General features: G+C 46.5%; 1 protein-coding gene across 1 annotated transcript in view; it reads left to right on the forward strand.

The window, feature by feature from the left end:
* The window catches only part of GRPEL2 (GrpE like 2, mitochondrial), a 43,784-nt gene extending 21,409 nt beyond the window's left edge, over positions 1-22,375 (forward strand). The window contains exons 2-4 of the mRNA XM_069651392.1: positions 9,163-9,640; positions 20,698-20,779; positions 21,483-22,375. Of these exons, the coding sequence (XP_069507493.1) occupies positions 9,163-9,640; positions 20,698-20,779; positions 21,483-21,838 (916 nt within the window). The 3' untranslated portion in view covers positions 21,839-22,375. The remainder of the gene's footprint in view (positions 1-9,162; positions 9,641-20,697; positions 20,780-21,482) is intronic.
* The last annotated feature ends 2,250 nt before the right edge of the window (positions 22,376-24,625 follow it).

Genomic DNA, 24,625 nt, shown 5'->3' on the forward strand with positions numbered 1-24,625 from the left:
GAGGTCACGGATCAGCAAGGTGGCTGTTTCAGGGGAGTCGGTGGATATTGAAGTCTTGGAGGTGGCAGACTTTGGAGGAGGTCAAGAGGGAGGAGGTGAAGTCTATACATTCAGAGTGGAAGAGAGATGGGCTGGTGGTGGCAAGGGGCCTGTAGATTGTTTTATAGGTGAGGCGGGAGGAGAAGAGGCCCTGAGCCTACAAATGAGCCATTTAAACAAGGAGTAGGTTTGATGGCAGCAGGGATCTACTCGGAAAATTTTGACCACTCCACCGCCGGGCTGATTGGGCACAGGTTTGAAGAGTAGCACTCAGGAAGGAGTGTCAAGAGCAATGACGGAGCTGGCATTGAGCATGTCTCGGTGAGGGTGGGTACGTCTAAATCAAAGTCTTTGAGAAGGTGACAGATGTCAGAGTTGTTTGATAGCAGAACAAGTATTCAGAGTAGCTAAGTGAAGCAGATTACCCCTGAGAACTTTCAAAAAGGTGGTAGACGGGGGTGATGCTCCTGTCAGTGGTAGTGACTGGGTGAGAGGAAAGGAGGGAGGAAGTTGATGAGGGAGAGAAGGTGCTTATCAAGAAGAAGGGTATGTTGAGCACTATGGGCCATGGTAGTGCTATTGTGATGGACATTAATGATTCATCTAGGAGAGAAGTATGCCAGTAGTACTTCCCGTCTAGTACCACCATTAATGGGTGATGATGGAGAGAAAGGGGTGGGAAAACTGGGGGAAAAACTGGCTATCAGGTGGGGAGTCCAAAGGTCTGGGGAGGGGGACAGAGAAAAGGATGTCAGTGATGTCTGTCTGGAAAAAGCATTGACGTAGCTAGGCCTGGGTGGAGGTCAACAGGGCTAGTGTAATCTATTTCAGACTTTGTGAGAGAGATGGGTAGGAGAGAGAGTAGCAGTTAGCATAGAGACTATATAGGGGAGAAGAAGTGCCATGTGGCAAAGGGGGGAGGGGGGCATGGCCATGCTACTACCTATGGCCATTCCCTTAACCTCCCTCCCTGCCCAAAACGCACCCTCCTGGTATTCCTTGGAGCTAGCTTTTGTCAAGCCTTAACAACAAACTTTGTACTCAAAAGTGCCCGACATTCTTGTTCAAAACAAGTCTTCTGAAGGCTTAATCACATAATTGGAGCTGTAAAAGAGCTAAAGGTGTGATGCAAATTCTAACCCATGTCTGCCTTCAGCCACTTGGTTTGTAAGCGCTACACATGTCCTACACTGAAGCACTGTTAAAAACCAGCATTGACAAAGCCAACAGTTGGTCTTGAAGTGTTCAGCATTCCAAGTATATGCCAAGGTACTCTCACCCAGCCATATAACTGCCCACTGTTACTCCCTAAAATACTCTCAATGGGAAATGGGACACTTAAGTCCTTGTGCCCCTGCTTTCACCCAAATAATTAGTGGATGTGTTTGGACCAGTAGTTCTTGTACTACTACAGGAAGCAACAGCTAGAATTATAGAAGGAGTCACAACTAGAATTCTAATCCAGGTCAAATGTATCTTTTAATGTGCATGAATAACTTGGTATTTCTCTCAAAACTCAGTTTTACAGGAACATATTTTTACTTGTTTATAAAATATTCCCACTGGGAACGGGACTCGTGTTTTTACTCCATTAAAAAAAAAGTTACTTCCACTTTCAAAATCCTATCTTGAGCACTGCTAGCACCATTTGTAGCTTCCAAAATCGATGGCCACTTAATACAATTATGGCAGTGCCTGGCCAATGTGTTTCCCGTGTATACTAAAGCTAAAACTGTTGGCACTACCTATGCTTGCTCTGTTGGCATGTGAGCATTTACATTCGCCAAACCAAAAGACTAAGTATGCAGGACGTCTTCCTCTCATTACACATTCTAATCTCTTGCATTCAAACGTCTAGCGTGGCAGAATCTTTTTAGTTGTGTGTAGTTTTTTTTTTTTTGTTTTTTTCTTCTTCCTTTACCACAAGTCTGATGGAAGTTTGAGTTTCTTACCCCATCGCTTTTTCTTCCTATCTGTACCATGTGCGCGTAAAACCAGCATTGGGAGTTGTCGGCCTACTGCTAGTCCCCACCCCAGCACAGAAACGCAATCAACCCTAGACCAGTTTCGGGGAACACTGTTTTGGGGTAGGAGTTTTGGCCAAATCGGTACACTCAGACTACGGACTGTTTGAAGAATCGAATTAAAAAAGGTTGGGTGGTCCTTGGTTGTTTGGTGAAGTAATTACACGAACTGCAGGTCTGGTATGTATATGGCTGTACATTTATTTGCATGTTTCAGAAGTTGACGTGACATTTGGGGCTTACTGGTCTGAAATGGGGGAAATTAAAGCTATAACGGGAGTATTATTTGGTTAATGCAGCAAGACCCTCCCTATGGTCCCCGGCCTCCCAAGATTCGTGCTGACATACCATGAAACTAACTAGCCTGAGCTGCCCTGCTGGCGTTGTTACTACATGTCAAAGACTCCTAGGCATTCTCTGAACGGAACCACCACCTGAATGCGGAACAAAGTTCCATCTTAACTTTTTACTTGCTTCCTGAGACTCAACGCCAAGCCCACCGTTTTGGCCCTCCCCATAATCCCAGGTCAGTTTCCATCATTGCCAAATTTTTATATTCTGTGCTTCTAAAACTGCGCCTTGTCTAGGGTAGCACCTAGACTGACTTCGATCGCTTCTTCACATTCAGGGTGCAGTGGCCCTGGGTGTTCCACATTACACATTGTTTGCAGCATGCTGGGTAGCCTAGTTGATTTTATTTAAGCAATGAGCCCCCTCGCCGCGTGGGCATTACCAAGTCTGGTAATGCCCTGGGGCCCATAGTTATAGGCTGAGCGAGGCCCTTGATGAAGGCCCCGACGCATTATCTGACTATGTAATGCCCCCGTAGCGAGGGGCTTATTGCTATTAGTACCCTGGCCCGCAAGTCCGGGGTACTAATAGCATTTTTTTCTGTTCTGAAACTCTGCCGCGTTTCGGAACAGAAAAAAAAGTGAACAAAAATGGCTGCTGGGGAAAGGGAAAACTGGGTCTGTTTCCTTTCCATGGCAGCCATCGGGAGTGGACTTGCTGGGAACACAAATGTTCGAGCACATTTGCTCCCGAGGAATAAGAAGGTAAGTGGGGTTGGTAGGGTGGGGAGGGGATTGTTTGCAGGAGAAGGGGGTATAGAGGTGGGGGTGCCTTACCAGAATCCCTGATGGGAGGAGGATGGCAGCCTCCAGCTGTGTGGAGGCTCGAGCTGGGATTGCCCTGTTTAGAGCCTCCTCATTGGGTGAGGGGTTGCCACGCCCCCACCGGGAACAAAGGCAAGTAATCCCGGCCGAGGGATTCGCGGTCGGGTAAAGACCCATGCGATGGCCAATCGGAATGTGCGTTACATTCTGATTGACCCTCGCCGGGTACTAATTTTGATTGTTCTAATAACATGACCTTCTGCAGAGATCTACATCTTCCCTCCACACAGGAACTCTTAGTGGAGTACCAACTTTGGGCCTAGTTTACAGAAGCGTTTTTATAATGGAAAAACCCCATTGGAAAACACTGGCTAATGGCCTCTGTCTTTTGCTGATGTGAAACCATAACATTAAAAAAAAATGCAAGGCTTTTCATCTGCCCTAGGTTGCAGATGAAGCTCTTAGTGGAAAGTTCAGTCCTTTTTGGCACTGAGCAGGAAGTGTGACATTGTCCTGTTGCTGTGTTTGATGCCTCATTTTGTTCCATAGAGGACCGACTGCAATAGCTATCTATACCCTACTTTCACCCACATAAGACATAACATTATTTATACTGCACCTGCTAACACAGCTATAGTTTGCCTTTATGTACAAGTGTTTTGTAATGGTTGGCTCTGCTTCAAGGTGTACTCGAGGTTTTTACCTGTCAGGACAGGAATCTTGGTACTAGAGGGAGGAGAAGCATTTTTTACATTCTTTTTTTTAATTTATTTTATTGAAAGGCTATGGGGACATCCGACAAGCTTTTTTTTTTTTCTTCGTTCAAGCACACGTGTGAGTGTGAGACACCAACCATCCAATTTTGTATTGTCCCATAAACTGAGTTGACGGTGTTAGTGTACTGGGAAAAGTTACCTATGATGGGTATGAGTATTTGATGGGTATGGGTGTTTGGGCGTCATCTGTAAAGTAATGACACCCAAAGAATCCAGTAGGTCAAAGAGGGGTTTGGTATTAGTGTAAAGCGTGGGTTGAGAGGAAGGATACCTGCGGTACACCTAAGGGAGCTGGGGATGGGGTCAGCAGCTTCCCCGATAAACTTAGTGCTCCGGTCACTGTGGAAGGAGTGTAGCCAAGCGGTGGCATCCAGAGAAGTGGAAATGCTGGTTTAGGTGCTGGCAGATTGTGCCGTGGTCGAGTCTAAGGCGGCAGATAAGTCTAGTAATTGGAGAATGGCCAAGTGGCCATAATCCCCAATGAAGTCCATTTTGTTTTGGACGGAGGCCTGATTTGCTTGGAAGGAGGCTGATTTATCACTGGAAAAATGGGAGGGGTGAGGTGGGAATTGAGGTCCCGAGAGCCATCTCAGGATAACTTTATTTGGTGTTGGAGCCTGCATTATTAATGCGCTCATTAAACAAGTTATCTTTGGGTGGTAATGGCGGCCTTGTATTTGTGTACTTCTTGGCGAGGGCAATACTATTGCTAGCGGAGGGATACATTTTTATATAGATATTCCAGAGTGCGGTGAGATGATTGTTGGAACCAATGTTATTTGTCTAGCGTGATTTTTAGTATTTTTGCCTGGCTGGGGGGTGGGGTGTTTATCAATGGTGATAAGAAGACAGTCCGGCATTGGTTAGCAATATCATAAAGGTTCAAGTTGGAGCGGATGGGGGAAGGCTCTGATTCCAGAGTAGCTGTCAGGGTGGGCTTTGGAGCCTAATGTGACAGTTTGCTGGTGTTTGACGTGTGGGGCTTGGGTGTCTGGGTGGTGAGGGGGGGGGGTGAGGGGGTGAGGTAGCTAGATTGAAAAGGATTAAAAAGTGGCCTGACCACAGGATTGAATTGGAAGGCTGTGATGTCTGCAGGAACATTGGTTGTGAGAAGCCACTTATTATACAGCCGTTGGGGTGTGTAGGGGAGTCTATTAGTTGGCTGAAGTTCATTAGTTGGCTGAAGTTCATGTCTTTTAGGGCAAGCGCGAGGGCAGTGGCTTTGGGGGTCACATGTCCTTAAATACCAAGTTAATATCGCCTAGGATAATGCATTTGGTTGCAGATTTTAAGAGTGGTGTGATCAGTAAAGGGATGTTCAAGTCGGTATGACTGTGTTGGGTTGATAAGGAGTACATTGATTGTGGTCTTTGGTTTGGTTGAACGTTTTCAGTAGGAGCATTTCATTCCCAGCAGTGGTGGGGATGGGCATGCTTTTGTTGCAGGGAGGATTTGGCAAGAAGTGCAACTCCACCTCCGATGGCATTTAGACGGTCAGCACTGAGGATGGTGTAATTAGGTGGGATGGCCAAGGAGAATAAAAGGCCAGAGGCGTCATGGAGACAGTATTCTTTGGTGGCTAAAAGTCAAATTGCTGCTGTTCGAGTATATGGTCATGGATATCTGCAGCATGGGCTCCCAGTGATCGAGTGTTCAGCAGGGTCTCTTTCAGACAAAGGTTGTTGGGGGGGGTGGGGGTGGTGCTGTTACAATTCCAAGGTGAGCGGAGGTGAATGGGATTTTAAGGGGGTCGGATGTGTGGAGGGACTTCTGTACCCAGGAAGTCGTTTAATGGGGAAGTGTGGCTAATGGGCTGTTCTAGCTCAGTCTCGCCAGCAGTCACCCAAGCAAGGCTGTGTTTCTCCTATGTGTATAGGAGGATGGTGTGCCACGTCCTATACCTCCCAGAACATTTCACTGAGCAGACAATTTCTAATAAACTGCCCCACACTCAAAATGGGATTATTGCAATGTGCTCCTCATGGGCACCTCAGCTACTAACCTCTCCAAATTGCAGCTACTGCAGAATAAAGCAATGGGCACGCCACTTGGGTTTAAGCCTTCTGACCATATATCTGCTATCAGAGGAGAGGTACACTGGCTCGAGTTTAAAACGTATCTCTTGTGCACAAATGCATCTAAAAAGTAGCACACTTCTTCAACGACTCTTCCCCAGAAAACCCCAGATCACGTTCATTGTGTCTTCCTCCCTCCACTGCTTTAGGATCAAAAGGGCTGGAGGCAGGATCTTTGGGGTCACTGCACCCTCCCGATGGGCAACAAATGAGCAATCGTATAATGTATTTTAAAAAAAACGTGTGAAACATGGCTTTTCAAGAAGTATGAATGTTGTCTGGATGTAACATAATTCTGTACTCGGGTATGGGCGTTCTGTAAGTGTCATAAATAAGTAGCTTAACGGCCCCGTTCCGCTGGGATTCGTTGTGCGCTAAGGGGGCGTTTCTCCTCTGCCTCCATGACCACCCTGGAGGAGGTGGTGGGGTGAGCTACTTTTCTGTGTTTGGTGTAATCCGGCCCCATCCTCGAGTGGCAGGGCTCTTCATGTATGACATGGGCGTTGTAAATGCCTATGTTCTGTAATGCCTGCAAGCGCTGACCTGGCATTTCTCCTATCCTTTTCAAGTACATAATGCTGACCATTTAACAGTTGCGATATTTAATACTAGCCCTACTGATTGGTATAGTTCACTTCTTGCGCTCTTTAGTAGATTAGTCCCAAAGGAGGGTGTTTGTAAGGCAGAATCCTGTGCAGTTCCCTTAGGGAGCACTACAGGTGAGAGCAATTGGTATCAGTCTGTACCACAAAGATTTAGTTGGTATCTGTGGCTGAGCAGTCAGACTCATCTCTAGAGGGAGATGAGCAGTATTCAGGGTTTGCACAATAGGCCTTCAGTACTATGGAACAAGGAAACGCCGACCAAAGCTTTGTAGTAAAAAGAATATATATATATTTATTTTATACACTTCGTTAAACACATCCATCAGTTATTGAAGCAAGTTAAAGGTCAGGGAGTATACACAACTCCCTAGTTAAATTGTAGATGAGTTTGAGCAAGAGTGAAAACTGAGCAAAACGGCACAGTGTAAACCAAACACAAATGGCACTCTAGCAATTTCTCACAAGGGAGGGAAAGCACAAGTTAAACAGAAATATCTTCTTACACACCCTAGCAACACTTTCCATAAGTTTGTAACCAGTGTAAGCAAGGCAGTGCATCAGTATAGAAAATACTTAAATGAAAACTGAGCAAAAAGGGCATTTCACAAGGTTTGGAAGTGGGGATGAAAGGGTGGTCATAAGAAGTAGGTGCACCAACACAGTTCTAGTTGAGAAGCAATCTCGAGAAGGCAGTTCAACAAATTTAGCCAGTCAGTAAGTAGGCCTGTGCCAGAGTCAGTGGTACAGGGCAAGGGCCCAGGAGAAACATGTTCTTGTAGCTGCATGTCAAGTCTTTGGTTAACGATTTTGAAAAGGTGGATGCAGAAGGTGAAAGACAATGTTAAGAGAGAGGGGTGGCCAACCCAACAGGTAAGTAAGGATTTAACACACCTTTAGCTCCACCACACAAAGGGCGGCCTGGCGGAACAATGTAACTTTTAAAATGAAGTGGCGGTTGTTCTGGTAGTTCCTGCAGTTCGGGGGATCCAGCAGAGGAAGAGAGGCTCTCGTCGTGGAGGAAGGTTCGAGTTACTGCACTACCCAGGGATGATACCAGCTGCAGTGCTGCCCGACGAATAAAAGGTATGCTCCTTTAAATCGCGTTCCGGTGGACTGGTACCTGGCTATCTGGCCTCCGAGTACAGGGTACTGGCGATTTGACCAAGGCAGGTCCCGGAGGGCGATTGGTAAACTAGTTGGCCCCACCCACTCAAGGGAAGAAGGCTCTTTCAGATGAAGATCTTCTCTCGTCGTGTGGAGAAAAGTGGTGAGGCGCTGCAGCAGGGCTTCACCGGTGGTTCAGTCGTTGCAGATGTCTTTGGCTTCTCTCCTCTTCGGCTTCTTAGTTCCAGTGGCGACGTCTTGCTCTTCCATTCCTCAGGACCCTGCTTTTATGCAGAAAAATCCCCATTCATACAGCCTGGCTGTCACTCACACAGTGAAGTGGTCATCTAGGCTGGAGGGTCTCCCGCCTATCAGGATAGAGTGCGACATGTTGCTGAGGCAACCCTGTCTAGGGGTCCTACTCTTCCCCCCCCCCCCCCCCCCCTACATAATGGACCCACCCCAGACTCAGTGGTGCCGAAAGGAGGGCTTCTTGGCAGAAGCCCGCCAAAAGGACGAACAAAGGATCCCCGACCTGGGTTAGGAGTTTAGAGAAAGACACGAGAAAGAAGTTATATTAAAGTTCTGGAAAATAAAACCTACCGGAGTAAAGTTAAAATACGCCAGCGGTATGTTAGAGGCTGTCAGAAAATGTGGTAGCCTTGAACAATGGGGAAAATCCCATAGGAAAAGATTTGCGGTCCAATGTTTACGGTAGTAACCACTGCCACCAGCCAGAAACGTTTGAGAGCGGGACTGTACAGTACCCTCTCGAAAATGAACATAAGGGGAAAAACTATAAACCCTTTCAGAACCTCCATTGGAAGATGGTTTGTACTGGTTTAGTTCATAACAATTGACTAGTAGTCAATTGGACTTTAGATGCCCTGGGAGACAGTATCAGTCCCAGGGTATGGAGCCTTTGTTTGGGGGTCGCTACGACACCCCTGTGTCACTGCACAGAGGGTGCCGTGTAACACATGTGAATAAAGATGGTTCCTATGGAGGTGAGAAAAACCCCATAGACATTGAACACAAAAAATAGCCTAGAACACACATAGCAAAAAGGCCTAAGAGTGGAAAAGAGTCTCACTCTTAGCAGGAGAAAAAAACAAACCCTTCAAATCCAGCAAAGCTGCTGGGGGACTCTATAGGTAAGGGAAACTAGCCATAGAATGAGAATTCTCCCTAACAGTGTTTCAAAATGCTGTAGAAGTACCATGCCCCTCTACACATTTATTGCAATCTTAATATCCAGCTCTGTCGTATCATTTCATGATTTCTGGTTGTTTTTGTTTATACACCTGTTAACTATATGCACCATCACTTCGTTAAGGATGGTTTGCATTACAATATTTCAGCCTTAATGGTTTTGATATTCTTTCTGACCACTTACCCTTGTTTTTTTTTTCTTCTTTGTGCAGGGGCCCTGTGCGGGAGTTAAGCGCGTCAGCGACTCATAGCTTGTATGGTGAGAAATTGCTTGACCACAGTAAATCTACAAGGGGACAGACGTTCTGCAGATGGCAGCATGTTGGCATGCCTAACACAAGACACCCTGATGGTCAAAGCAAGTGTAACTCTAACAGAGTGGGGGACCAGGCACAGAGCAAGTGTGCAACCTGTATTCACCATCACAAAGACCCCAAAGAGGAGGAGAGGGACTTGGCAAACCAAGCACTGTCCTTACTTCAGAGCTTGGAGGACCCTGCTAGCTGTGGCCAGGTAGAGATGCCTGCAGAATCCTCAGCCACCGTCCCTGCAGCAGGCCACAGTGCCCCAGAGAGTACTGCTGGGGGGTGCAAAATGGTGGCCCCTTCTGATGATGAGGATCACATGTATGCAATCCAGGCCCTGGAGCGCAAGACTATGTCGTTGGAAAGGCAGCTTAGGGAGGCTATGGTGAGTAGCTAATATGAATGGAACTCATTGGGCGCTGTACCAGTGTCCTACTCTGTTGTGCTTTAACTACACGCATCTTAGTGGCACATGCACTGGTTGATCATAAACGCACGGGTGCAAAACTAATCCACTTTGTGTATAATGAAATGCCTGTATATGCAAATGTGACAGAACTATTGGCATCTGACCTGGAATGTGTTCATAACTATGTTGCAACCAGTTTTATATTTGACTGATGCAAGAGAACATTAAGGGAGATCTTATTTCAATGTACCTATGCATTCTTGATATTTGTACTAGCGCAGGATGCCATTTGGAAAAAACAAAAAATCCTGCTTGCTGTTGGAATGGATTGCTGAACTCCTGCCTGGTGGACAGATGTTTAGGAGGGGATACTCCACCTCCCCCCGCATCCCCCCACACCTCCCCCCTTGTTAGATGGAACAGGGGAGCACTTCTGGGACGATAGCCTGCCCATTCCATGGTAGTTTGGAGAGGAGTCTAGGCTAAATCTCAAGTGAGTGATCAGTGGTCTACAAAGAGCACACAGCATAAAACAAAAGAATGAAAGTAGTATAAAATATACTATTTTATTATGGGCCCAACCACAAAATTAATCATGAAATGCAATAGTAAAAACCCACACAAGCAACACACTGTTTTATATATATATATATATACATATACACAGTCTTTGGAGTCTGTGCAAAAAAGTGACTAACTCATCCATACTTGCAAAGGATAGCACAGGTGGCCTTCAGAGATGGCAATCCTAACTTTTATAAGTCCAGCCCTAAAATGAATGGGGCCTTTCAATGTGTAGGTAAAAATGCCCAGTGACGTTTACAAAGCACTTGGCATGCAAGAAAAATTTGGGTTGAGAATTCTGAATGAGTGAAGTGGGTTCCAAAAGTTAACGGGATCTGAACAAAGCTGTTCCCGATTTTCAGAGGGCTTTAGGGAGTAGATACTACTCGTGCCAAAGAAGGCCAAAATAACCTTCAATTCTTAAATGCGTTTGGATGAACAATGGTGATTGACTTCACTACTTGCTGCCCTTAGCTCGTTTGTCCATACTTGACAGGTCTAGAGGTGGTTGTCAAAGATTTCATTAACCACCCTCGGTTTGGCTTCCAGGTGCACAGGCGCTGCAGGTGTGGTCACACCACTTCAGGGGTTCAAAGCACCTACAGGTCTTCTGAGATCAAGCGCAAAGCAAGGCTTGAATGGGACTCTGGTGCCAGCCCCCTTCAGTGCGCTTCGGGATCGTCCTTTGTTCTGCTTGGCTCCTTGGGATACTTGGTTTCGTCTGTAGATCTGCCTGAATCTGTTAATCAAAAATGAACCCTCCCCCTTTCATATCCAAAGTCAGGCAAGCGCTTGCACCTGGCCCACCTATGAGCAGATCTGCCCCATGCATGCACACTAACAGTGGCCCAATTGGGGAACTCTGAGGTCTTCATGCTCTCATGCACACCAGACGCACTGGTAATGTGGATTGGGACTTGATGGTCCCACCCCACTTCCTGGGTGCTTGTGCACCTGACCTGCAGGAACCTGCAAAAGAATCTGCTTTGCTGGGCAACTGCATGCCCACATATCGAAGTGTCAGACCTGGAGACAAAATGGCCAAAGGATGAGACCAGACTTTGTGGCATGGCCATGTTGGACACTAGCTAGACATGAGGTACACGTGGTAGGGCTTAACAAAATACAAGAGAGGCTACTGCTGCCACCAATCGTCTATTACAAGGCGCATTGTGCAATCCCCAAAAATTCCTTGGCGGGGGGGTGGGAGGGGTCACCGTAGCCCCACTCTGCAGTACTGTAAGGTATATTTGCGCAATGATGTTTCAAGAGAGGTTGCCAGAGTACAAGAGACTTTGTCCAGCTGGACCCTTTTGTTGTAGATTGTTGTTGTATTCTGATGGCAGAGTGTTGAGGCTTAATCTGGTTTAAGGAGATAAAGCTAAATGCCCAGATAGACTGAATTTGTTGTAGGTTGTCACTGATCTGTGTGTGTGGGTTGCCATGCTTGTGTGGCTGATTGCTGTGGTGTGTTTATACATACCTTGAGGCTCCAATGGAGCTTTGTCATTGTAGCCACTGCTTGATCAGATTGTCAGGGAGGCAGGGAGAGGGAGAGGGGGAATATTGTACCGTCATAAAACTAATACCGTGACATCCCCACTATCAATTGTAAATCTCTAAATACAGAGGGGGGGGGCAGGGGGAGTTAACAAGCATAACGAACATTAACGAACTGTGGGCGTGCAATTCTTGTACATGAATGAAGCAGCCAGCAACATGCTCTTAGCCAAATGCAAAACTGTAGGCACACTGTGCATGGAGGCATTCAAGGGTGAAAACAAAGTCCCAAGAAGGTCACCTAATGCACGATAATTTGAAGACTGCCACTTGTATTTAAACTGCATAAATTCAAAGGCCAGCATGGAAACTCGATCATAAACTTGCCCCAACCTACAGATACTTGCTGATTGCCATGAAGACCAAGTGTGCTTCGCGGTGCCGGGTTCTTCCACAAAGAAACTAAACTCCACTGGTATTTCACACCACAGCTCCTCTTCCACTCCAAGACCGCCTGATTAATAAATGGCTGGGTCTGACGAATGGCCAATTTCCTATCCGTACAAAGCAAGAGGACTGGGCAGAGTAGATTGTCCTAACTCATTTGCAAAATACTCCCTGAGCGGGAAATGTAAGCTGTGCAATGACAAAGCGGAGTGATGACGACCAATATTGGGAAAGCTCAAACTGCCCAAATGTACCAGCCTCATGAGGATGTCTTTCAAGATCCTGCACTTATGGAAAACACTCTTTCGAAGCAACTCGCTCGAGAGGGGAAGCATACTAAATACAAGAAGTAATTTAGGAAGCGGCCACATCTTTTAACTTCCCCATCCATATCGTCTGGTTTAACCGTTCCCACTCAAGACATAATACAGTGATTTTAAGCGGAATATAGTAACAAGCCAACCTCTCCGGTGACATGCAATACCCAAATACTTGAGCCCACCATCTGCCCAGGCCTTCTCCTCAATGCCACAGAGTCCTCTGTGGCACAGTCTAGATCGGAAAGACCAGTATTTTAGAAACTAACCTTAGTCTGAAACCTGACGATTGCAAAGTCGAGAGCGACTTTCCCTGGGTCTGAAGCAAAACCAGGAGATCCGCATCTAAAGGCACCTTGGAAACGGTCCCCAAATGAAATTGCCTTAATACCTGAATTCTCCTACACAATGGCCAAGGATTCTATGAAGATCAAATAACCAGGGCGATGGAGAGCAAACTGATGCGGACCCCTTTGGACTGGAAAACCCTCGGATGTGCAACCATTGACGTAACCACAGCCTCAGCAGCATTAGATGGTTCACTGAAAAGCTTAAATTATGGTCCAGTTTACCTGGATCAAAACATAGAGGAACATCCAATTAACCCTTTGAAAAGCCTTCTCTGCATCAACAGCAGCATAAACCTCAGATGAATTTCCCTTGATGGACCATCCAGAAGTTCTCTCAAATTGTCAGAACTGTTCCTCCCATAGGCAAACCCTGCCTGGTTCTTGTGAATCCGTTCCGGTTACAACCAAATCGCATAGCTGAAACCTTAGCCAAGAGCTTGACATATGCATTCAATAAGGATATAGGACAGACATTTCCACAAACTGAATGCATGATCTTCCGAGGTTTGGGGATCATAGCTGTCTTCATAATCAGCCACTGCCTCAACCAACAATCACTAAACTGCTTCACCAGAAATTGGGGCGGGGGGGGGGTAGAGTTTTAGAAGCATAACTTTCAGTGGAGAAAAATTCTGGCCCAGGACGCTTGCCAGGTGACTTCAAGCCCATCTACAATCTCCTGAACAGTAATGTTCTTATCAGGACAATGCCTTCAAAAGTCATCCAATCTAGGGATATCAACCTAGCTCAAAAAATAAAGATCCCTTTGACTCCGTAATATGCCCATAAGGACACGTTTAATCTTCACATCTCCTCATTCCTCCCTGGAATTGATCCATCATCTACTATAAAGAGCACCAGTCTCCCTCCCCTTCAACCGGCTAGTCAACAACGCACCAAACTGCTCACCCCGTTCCCAGGAAACCTGCCGGCTGTAGAACAAATGCCTCTCTGCTTTAGAGTGTAACACACTAGCAAGTGAACGCTTGGCACCCAGCATCAGACATTTTGAAAGCTGACTGGGCTGGTTGTACTGTCCTCAGAATGTTTACAAACTGATTCTAAGAGTAAGTCCCCAGACACAAAGATATACTGCCTCTTCTTTGGATTCAGATCACACAAATATCCTGCAGGTCTCACACATGCATACATCTCTTCCTTGCCATGGCATAAGAATGGGACAACTCTAATTTATCCATAACATCACTATAGTATTAAAATCACTGCCAATTTTGATCTCCCCATATTCTTCAGGACACCCTCCAGCTTTTGCCTGTGACCCATTGGGGGCCATAGAATCGGAAACCTTTTCTCGACTTGTAATTTGAATGCCACACATACTTGCCTTCACGATCAAGCTCCACTCTATCCACAGTATACCGCAGATGTTTCTTAAGCAGAATGGAACTTCGCCCAACCCCCTGGAATTACTGGCAAATGTACTGGAAAACTCTTAAATACAATGTATTCCAAATAAAAACTGTCCTTTCATATTTATTCCCTTTCCAGTTGCAGATGCGTCTCTTGAAGTAAGACCATGTCAGGCTGCTTCATATTCAGAAAGTTAAGCAGCACGCTACTTCCACCCCTCACATTCCAATTTAAAAAGAAGTGCAAGCAGTTGGATATCATAGCAAACGCACATCTCTTATTCCTCTTCCAAGCGCATACAAACCAATCAACACACAGGTCACAAATGCAAACCACCCTGTAAGGAATGCAGAGGACAGACCGCTTCAAGAAGGAAAAAGGATGCACTCTGGATACTCACGTGAGGGTAGTCAGTAAAGTAATCTATTGCAATTGTTCAAGGCTACTTGGTTTCAGCACAAAGGGAGCAATGGGTTGTTAAATGTCACTAGGGACCTTCAGAGAAGGACTGGGGGGCGGCGAGGGGGCACAATGTACCTTGTGCTTGGTTCTCAACTGGGTCGAGATCTGTTTCAGGGTGCTTTGCAGCTCCTGCGACAGAGTTTAAGACGGTAGAAGGGTGTGGGTATCAGGCAGCGAAGCTGGGGGTGGGGGGGTGGTACCTCCACAGCGGTTTGGGGTCAGGAATCATCTCTGTACTGGTTTGTGGGTCTGAAGCACTGGTTGTGGTGTTTCAGATGACGTTTTCGACTGGTTGCAGCTCGACTGGCTCGAAATGTCCTTTAAGTGAACGCTGGTTGATTGTTGATGCACTCCTCCTAACTGGCTTGTCTTTCTTTAAGGCGGACAGCCCAAAGCTTAGAGTGTTGTAGCCAACAGCCTTGTCCTTTGTTTGGTTCAGAGACACTCTGGTACTTCCCACTTAAGAAGCTTGCTTGCAGAGCCTAGCGGGGTCTGCTGTATGCTGGCTGGGTACCGCTTATGAAGCTGCTGGAGGTCCTCTGGATTCAGTATTGCCCTCTGTTCCCTGGGAGATGTTTAGGGGAGGCATATTGCTTCCCTGTTTGGATATCATGGCCTTGCTGTAAGGCATACTGTACCTTCAGCCAGTGTCTGTTCTTCTTGCTACTCTTGACTCTGGCCAACTGCACCTCCTCAGAGGTATTCTTCCTTTCCTCTCCTCGCCACCCCCTCTCTAGAGCTCTGGTTCTCTCTAGGCTGGACTACTGCAACAGCCTTTCTAAATCTGCCTGCTTCTACTCTGCAACTCATCCAGAACAGGACTGAAAGACTTTTCCTTGGCCTCAAGCCCACGGATCGTATCTCTCCACCACTGAAATCTCTGCATTGGCTCCTAGTGGCTGCAAGGGTTAAGTTCAAGACCCTCTGCATTGTCCACAAGGCCTTCTGGGGTCTGGGTCCTCAATACCTCCAAATCGCTCTTCGTACATACCTTCCTGCTTGAGCGCTTTGCTCCTCCAACTCCCTCCGGGTTGTTATCTTACCACCAAGTTGGTAAGATCTTTCTTTGGCTGTGACCTCCCTTTGGAACATCCTCCCTGCCTCTCCTAAACTCAAGGAGCGCATTCTCTGGTTCTGGAAGCACCCCAAGACCTTCCTCTTGTTTCTGCTGTCTCTTCCTCTCCCCTGCTCATTTCCTGTCTGATACTGCACTGGTCACCTGGCCACCCTCTGATTTTCGGCTCTGGTCCCAACCCACCCAGTTGCACTGCCGCCTGACAACCCTTGCACATGGGTCTATCTGTATCCCTACAGTCCCCCTACCTGCACTTTTGGACACCTGCTGTCTGCACTTTGCTTATTATTTTTTTTGATCACATGTACAGCACTGCCTGCCCCCCTTCTTGCCCTGCATTTGCGCAATCTCAGTCACTTGGCCTAGTAAGATCGTTGTCTCTGTCCTCCCCCTGCTCCCCCCTTCCTTGCCGCGCCTTGAAACACTTGTGTATAGGTGCTTTACAAATGCCATATCATACTCCTTGCAATGTCTTCAGATCTGCCCAAAAGAGGGGCTCTGCCCTCTTATAGAGCCAAATGGGCCACAGTGATTTGTGTAGGCAAAGTCTACCTCAATTAACCATTCCTGGGTCCCCACCGACAATCTCCGGTATGCATGAAGTCATGGTACGACGTCCATTCATCGCGGGATGTTTTGTTTTTTTTACTGCAAAGTTTTTGCCGAAAAAACATACATATCAATTTTTGTTTGGGGGTGGTTAGAAAAATTTGGTGTGGGTGTACAGGAATATTAAAAAAATTAAAGGGGGTGTGGGGGATTTGTGCGGTTAAACCACGCCCCCAACAAAAAATTAAACTCTGTGAAAAAACATCCCGTGATGAAATGACATGGAACCAAAGTCATAACCAGAGTGCTTTGTGACTAACCAGGTAAAGGGGTGAAAATGTCCCACCCTTCCTGTCTGTTGTGGATCAAGAGGTCTCTAGTTAACGGTGCTCTGTGGTTCCTGATTAAAGCGGCAGGTCTCCCTTGAAGCTGCATGCAGTGAGAATAGACTTGTCTCTTGCAAACCAGTCTGGTACCTTCTCTGAGGTTCCCTTGGGCGTTGCCTACTCTAAACACAGAGGGTCTGATTCATGGAAGTGTCTTATAATGGTGGAATCCCATAAGAATTCATTCCATGAATCGGGCCCATAGTCCCAGACATGACAGCTCACTGTTGTTGATACTTTAGGGTGGGAGCTGGTTTCAGGTTGACACAGTCCATATCCAAGATTGATGGGGTTTCCTGTCTCTTTTGTTAATCTCTGCAGCTCAACCCCATGTGGGCCTGTGTGAAGTATACTCTTGTTAGTATGTTAATTGCTGCCACCATTATGCAGTACTTGGACAGGGCGGATCCATGGAGCTGGATCCATGGAGCCTTTGATGGTTTGGTTGGCCATGGCAGGAGGAAGGTTTTAACTCCCCCCCCCCCCCCCGCCCTCCGCCCCCCCCCCCCCCCCCCACCCCCCACCTCCTCCCTTTCTGAGATGTACTCTTTGCTGTCATATCCCAACTAAATGACTGGGGACCTGTAGGCTATCGACCCTGAGTACACGTGTCTGTCGTGCAGTGAGCATAGGAAAATTTGCTTATTAGCCCCACACATTTTCATCTATACTCGTCCAATTACTTTTGATGTAAAAAAAAACTCAGGCAAGTGCAAGCCACCGTGCAGATGCTCTTAATTCCTCCCAATCCCTATACAGCATAACCAACTAAAATAGTCTTGAATATCTACATTCAGTTTGTGTCTAGAAACAGAATGCGCTGTTCAGCATGCACAAGTCCTAGACATTTTGAAACCCTGCGTGGTACACTAATTTTGACATCAACATTGCCCTCCTCCCTACAACACACACTATCCTTCGGGGGCATCCATAGTCTGGAATACGATTGTTCTCATCCCACAAAGTTATGATATGAACAGTGTAATATATGTGGGAAAATCCATTTGAATCCAGGCACACACACAGTGCCCCTAGTAGCTATCACTGGAAGTTCATCTACAGTTCTGAGCCACAACAGCAAGGCATTGTTGGTATGCAAATTGCCCCAAATGCAAACCCTTGCCCCAGAAATTCTTTGTTTAAGAGATCACTGCTGTCTTATACATAGCTCCTATGAACCTAAGACAGACCTTTTTGAGTGAGACTTGACTGAAATGGATTTTCCTATTTTCCCATTTCGGGTAAGGTGTGTTTTATTTTTTATTTTTTTCCTTTTTAAAAAAAAAATGGTTTCTTCCTTCCTTTCTCCTTGCTCCCTCCCCAAACCTTTTTAAACCCACCATAACTTTCTTGGTGTGAAATTCTATATTAGAGCAGTACGGTCTCTAAAGGAGACTATCCATGTTGAAAACACAATCTGCCAAAAACGGGACCACATGACGAAGCAGGAGTTTACTGCATTGGGCGGCATTGATGCCAACCGGGGAGCATACGCAGTATCGCAGCACAGGTCCAGGGCTTCCATGTTCCATAAATGAGTTGAAAAGTCCGATGTAGAGTGGGACCATAAACTGTGTGAAGGCTCCCCTGCAAGCAGAACGTTCTTCAAGGTTCCACAGTAAACCACGGCATGTGCGTGAGCACTGCATTACCAAATTCCCACCGAGACCTGACAAGCAGTCTCCCCAGGCCTCGACTGCCACTTCTGGGAATAACGTCAGGTCAGCAATCATTTGAGGAAATGCCAACTGAAAGCAGCATATCGCAGCCTGTGCATCTCTGTGCACGAGAATAAACTGCAACTGAAAGAGCAGTTGAAATATAAACAAAATAAAATGAACAAATATGAATTCCTGTTAATAGAATTCATAAAGCACACATCCCATGCAACCTGAAATATTCGTTTGGTTTCTCTGAGGGCTTTGCTCCGTGCTTTAGACATCTGTACACGTGGAAGGAGTGAGTTGAGCCATCCGCCACGACTTGTTTTTTTTTGCCACAGATGTCTTAAGAGCAACACATTGGCTACCCCCAATGGGCCAACCTTTGTCTCCTACAACACATTGCCTCCTCAATCCCCCCAAATACATCCACGTGCAACATGTCTGTCCCTCCACATCTGTCAGGCTATTTTTAGGAGCGCAGCAGGTCTGCTACAAAGTCTTCCGATTGGATGGTAGAAAAGAAGAAATGGCAGGGTTTTAATGGATCACCGTAATGGCTGTGCTCACTGCACGTGCCACCGTACTTCGTTGTTGCTGTGGGGTGCTTTTTCAGGTATCCATGGGTGAACCGGGGGAAACTGGGGAATGGAGCTGTTCTAGAGGGGAGTTGACCGGGCCAGGCTGCCCTGGGAAGGACGTGTAAGATGAGTCTTCCTGCTATTGGTACCTACAAATCCGTTGGAGCGGGTGGGGTGTGGGCAAGGAGGCTGGAAAAAAGTGAATGAGTCCCAGTGGGCTTGGGCAGAAGAGGGAAAGTGGTGATTACTGCGCTGAGACAAGCATAGGCTTGTGGTGCATGCATGGAGACCCTATCTTGTGTCTAGGACTTTTATGGCAGGTCTAATTTGCACAATGCTCATGTTTTGCCATTCCCAGCAAGTGTCCAGTTTGCACAAATCCAGCTATGGAGATGCCCTGCAGCTCAAACATGGACTGTCTCCCCCTCCCTTCACCGCGGAAATACTTTGGAAGCTTGCCAAACAATCTGAGAATGGGTTGCCCTAATAGTGTGAGGTAAAATGGTGCTTGCAATACCAGAAGGTGACAACTTGTAAATGGTGGACATGAACTGCGACTACTTAGTCTTCAAATTGTGGGGGTAGTGTCCCAGAGAATGTTAAATTGGAGGAGGGTGATCTTCTAGTGTTTGGTGTGGCGAAGGATTGCAAAAAGCTTGCAAATCTCTTGTTTGTCCAGCTGATCAACCGTAGTCTGAATGGCTGGGCAAAAAGTGCTACGCCTTGAGTCCATGTACGAAAACTGTGGCACAGGTCATACTAGACGTGTTGAGCAGTTGGCTGATTACTGGGGATGGTCCACTGGTGATGTCATCCCTTTTGAAGTGGAGCCTTGCACTTGTTTGCAATATTCCAAACTAAGCCTGTTATGTACTATCACTGAATACTTGATTTATATTTTTTCTATCGCGCTCGTACACAGTGTTTCAGAGCGCGGCAAGGGAGGGGAACAGGGGAGTACAAAACGGCGATTTTACTAGGCCCAGTGACATTGAGAACGTGCTAGTGCATGGGAGATGGGGAGGGGAAAAGTGCGTGGAAGGAGAGAGAAGTGGAAAGTGCGAAGCAGAGGAGAAACAAAAAAATAATAAAGGCAACAAACAGTGGTAATGCAACCGGCAATTTGCAAGGGCTAGGTTTAAGGCAGCAGGCAGGGTAGGTCTGATAAGTGCAGGAAGAAAAAAGCGTGGGGGCTGTATGGGTACAGACCCCAGTGCAAGGGGTGGCCCGGAGGCAGTGCCGGAGGTTGGCAGGGTGAGCAGGTACCTGGGCCCGAAGGACAGAGGGTGGCCAGGTGCACAGTGCCAAGAGAACAGATCAGCAGGGGAGAGGGGGAGCGAAGGCAGAAGAAAAAAGGAAGGTCTTGAGGTGCTTCTGGAGATATCAGTGTTCTTATCTTTACAAGTGCCGCTTAAGCATTGAGTAAGGCAGCTTCTCTTGCCATTTTTAAACCTGCATTGTCATACACTAAAAAGGAAATTCCACCCTGTTCCACTTTGTACACGTTTTTTGCCAAAAGTATTGTTTTTCTCATAAACATTAATTCCCATGTGGGCCCTATACACGACTCGCGCAAACCCCCATTTGAATCCTCCGTATTGGCTGGGACACGGAGCATGTAATAACTCTGGGACTTTGTTTGAATGCCCTAGTCCTGAATGTAAATAATGCATTGCTTGTTTTAATGTTGATGTTCAAATGTAACGTTGTTGTGATATCGAGTATTAAAGGCCCTCATCTTTCAATTTAAAACGTTTTCCTTGTGATTAGGTGCGGCATGACACTGCTGTGGCAGAGGCAGAAAACCTAAGAAGGAGGACACAGCAAATCGTTGTGGATGCCAAACAATTTGGTAAGGGAAAATATGAGCTGGAATTGCCTTGCGGTGGTAGAAAAAGCTGGCTCATTGTATTTATTTACACAATTGGTTGTCAGACATGCAAGATGCACCCTCGGACTTGAGCAGCATCCTTCTGATATTGGCGTTAATGCATTTATCAAGTGCTAACCCTTTTTTATGTAGGCAATGTTGTTCCAAAAAAAATGGACACTGCATTATTTAAATGGACCTCTGCTAGCTTGTATGCCGTCTTCTGTACTTTCCTTTGCTAAAATCTAGGAATTGTATTATGCACGCTCCTGTTATTGGGTCCCCTGCCACTGTTGTATGCTTCCCTTCCTGCCGAAGCCCAGGCCCCTTCTGCTGTTGCATTGCTGTCGTTGGTGGGTATTGCCTTTCCTGTTCCTAGGTTTGTATGACGGGACTCCAGTTTCTAGACCTTTTTTTGTCATTCTCTTTGCTATTGTCTAAATGATAATGCTTTGGTTATCCGATGTACCTTATATCCAGCTGTGCATAAGGCTGTCTGATCTTTGCTTCTATATGATCCTCGCTTATGTCAATTTAAAATTCAGTAGAGTTTTGAAAGGTTGCGCTTCAGAGGTTTCTTTTGTATTTGTGATGTGATCATGATTCTTTGTCTCTTGTTGCTTTTTACTGGCCACAGCGCTGTCCATGGCAGTCACCTTATGGGATGTTTCTTCTGTCTTTTCAGGCATCACCACCTTCTGTCGAGACTTGGTAGGTCTGGCAGACAGCCTGGCTACGATGGCAATGGAGTTGGCAAAACCAGAGTCTGCTGGCCTCCACAGCAAGGAAATTGCAACCAGTGTGGCCAACCTGGAAGTCCATCTGCAGGACATATTCCAGAAGCATGGCCTCTCAAAGATCTACCCTCTTGGTAGGCAGTACACTCCCTATGAGCATGAGGTCGAAAGCCACGTGCCCACGGAAGGGCTTGCACCGGGTACAGTGGTAGCTGTCTCACGGACTGGCTACCGGCTCCACGGCCGTACTATCCGATATGCATTGGTGCAAGTTGCCATGGAAGCGCGTACCACACCTGTGTGAACAGTCGTAGAGTGATTAACTCCTAGGTGAAAGGGATGGTTCATCCTCTTAGGGCTGGCTAGGCCTTGTGGTACAGATTTACCTGATCCAACTTTACCTGACTGAACTGGTCAGGTAATCTGGTCCAGTTTACCTCAAAGTGATTCCCATTAAATGGAATGTCTTGGTGGGGTAGATCATACATTACATATGAATAACGAATCTGGAGTGGTATTGGTGTCAAGAATTTCCCCTCACACATTTTCTCCATTTGTCTTGGGGATAGTTTGTGCTACAATTGGTAGTTTATTTTCTAATTTATTGTACAGAACTGTTAACTTTCTTTACCTTGCGCAGATGGTCTTGGGCGAATCGTCCATGTGGGCATATTAATCTTTGGACAAAGCTTCACAAATCTTCCAAAATGTTTACAGGAGCAAATGCATATATGTAGAAAAGAGGTTTTCATATGTTTATACACAGTTTACTGACAATTGCATGTTTGCAAATGCCCTCACCAAATAGTTTTTGGAAAATAAAAGTGACTGTCCTTGTGCAGCTGACTTCCTTCAATGGGGTGCAGGGAATGGGCTGGGGATTTGCTGCATATTAACTTGTCACTAAATGTGTGCTGCAAAAAAGTGTCGCAGCTCTGCTTTAAGTCCTCCTCTACGCACGAGTGACTAATCTATTAAATCAAAGCTAGTGTTTGTTCTCCATATTCTGCCACTTTGTTAATGAGGTATTAAGGACTCACAAGTTGCACCCTTGGAGTGTAAAAGTATGCTAAGGGTACATGGACCATCAACTGCGGCTGTCGATTCAACAGAAAAGAGGATCCCTACAAGTTGGGGACTTGCAAGAGTGATCAGGCCATTCTAGTACCGTAATTAAAAGCAGCTGAGAAGCAGTGGACACTATGGTTAAGTCAACTGTTTTACGTCGGAAATGTAAGCAACACTGATTACTACTTGTTTGCCAAATGGCCCTGGGAGCAAAACTATAGATGTGAACGAAACTGTGATGTCTCTCATATCTCTATCAAATCGACGGAAACCCGACACGGTTTCCAAAGCTTCCTTGCACCCCTCCCTCAGTAGCAGGTTGCAAGGCATACTGGGGAGGCATCCTGCCCCACTAACACCAAAACTGCCAAGATGATAGATGCCAATTAGGCTGGTGGCAGAGAAGACACGGCAGCCACAAAACAGTGACTGCTTACACACTGTGCTCTTCCTTCTTTCCTCAGAGGTGGGGGGCATTTCATTTGTTTCCCTTATGAACTAGTGTGGGATTTCCAATAGAACTGCTGCTGGACAATAGGGGTGCTCAAACGGACATGTGGGAAGCCTAACCTCTCCAGATGGCTTTAAACCCTTCCCTAACCTTTGGGGATTCCTGATGGTTTTCAAGAGATGCAAGGTTCCCTTGGGCCTTAATGCAGGCTTCAAGATCTGGCATCCAACTGTGAGGCCTTTGACTTGAGAGGGGATTCAGACTAGCCAATGAGAGGTTTTAAGCCATTCTATAACCGGTTTGAAGGACTTTAGGAGACCTGTTTCCTTTCGAGATTGTTGTTTGGTTGTGATAGAGGTGTGTTTTTTTTTTTTTTTTTTTTTTTTTTTTTTTTTTTTTTTTGTGTGGTTTTGGTGTGTTTGCCCCACCACCTCCTGTTTCTAAATGTAGTGGTTTGCTACGATTGCTCTATTGTATCCCATTTTTGTCAGTTATGCCCCCTCTTTAATCTTTTTTTGTGGACTTCGCCAATGCGTTTTTTTTTCTTCTTTCATATGCATCACACTAAACGTTTCCTTTTTGACATCCAAAACATTTGGTGGGTGCGGCCCAGCAAACGGTCTTCTGCGAACTTGCCCCCCCACCCCCATGATTTAAATCGAAAGGCCTGTGTTTGCCACTCGGTAGCCTGAATCTCAAGTACTCTATACTTCCTAGAAATGTGCTTTAAAGGAGCAGCGGAAAACAAAGGAACAGGCACGGGAACCTCGCACTGTGGACCCCTGGTGAATCCTTTGTTAATGTAATTTGCCCTTGTATGACTGAGCAGGGGGGGACCCCCTCAGCTAGGGTTTCCCCTTGGACTTTGCTCTGCACCAAGTCGGGGGACCCTATTTTCCAGACGAGGCATGGGGAAGGGATCTGCTGCTGCGTCCAGTGTAGGAGTGATTGGAGCTCGATTGGGAATAGCCACTAAAGGAACTCCAGCTGGTGAATTCTCGCTGCTTGCTTGATCTGCGGACACAGACTGGTCTACAGGCAGTCTGGCATCCCTTCTAAACCTCAAAAGTATGGTGTAAACCCAGTGGCGTTGGCCTTTGTACAGTTGTAATCATGGGTCAGGGTAGCCACATGCTGACTTAATCTGTTCTCCGTCTGGCCTCAGGGTGCCCAGCATTGCCAAGATGATGCAATTTAACTTCTCCGCTTTGGGTCTTCTTGATGCTGACCAGCTGCAGTTTGTGTTAATTTGAAATTTGTTGCCATGTCGGAATGAGTCCTGTCTGGCCAACCGTAGTGCATTATATTTCTCCCACAATAGTAGTGGTGTGCTGATCTTAAGTGGGGAAATGCCTGTGCCTACCACCCACTTGGAAGTTCACACCTGTCCAGCTCCACCTTGAGCTCTATGCAGACAAGCTGCAAATGAGGTTCAAGGGCCTGAAAGTCTTGGGTGATGCTGCAGGATGATCTGCAGCCTCTCATGTCTGCTAGTCAAGGCCATAAAAGCTTGGAGTAGACCAATCAAAGGTTCTGTTGCTGCCAAGTTGGCCATGGAGTGCATACAATACA

The sequence above is a fragment of the Ambystoma mexicanum genome, chromosome 3p, assembly GCF_040938575.1.
Source record: "Ambystoma mexicanum isolate Mex_15411 chromosome 3p, UKY_AmexF1_1, whole genome shotgun sequence".
NCBI classification, from domain to species: domain Eukaryota; kingdom Metazoa; phylum Chordata; class Amphibia; order Caudata; family Ambystomatidae; genus Ambystoma; species Ambystoma mexicanum.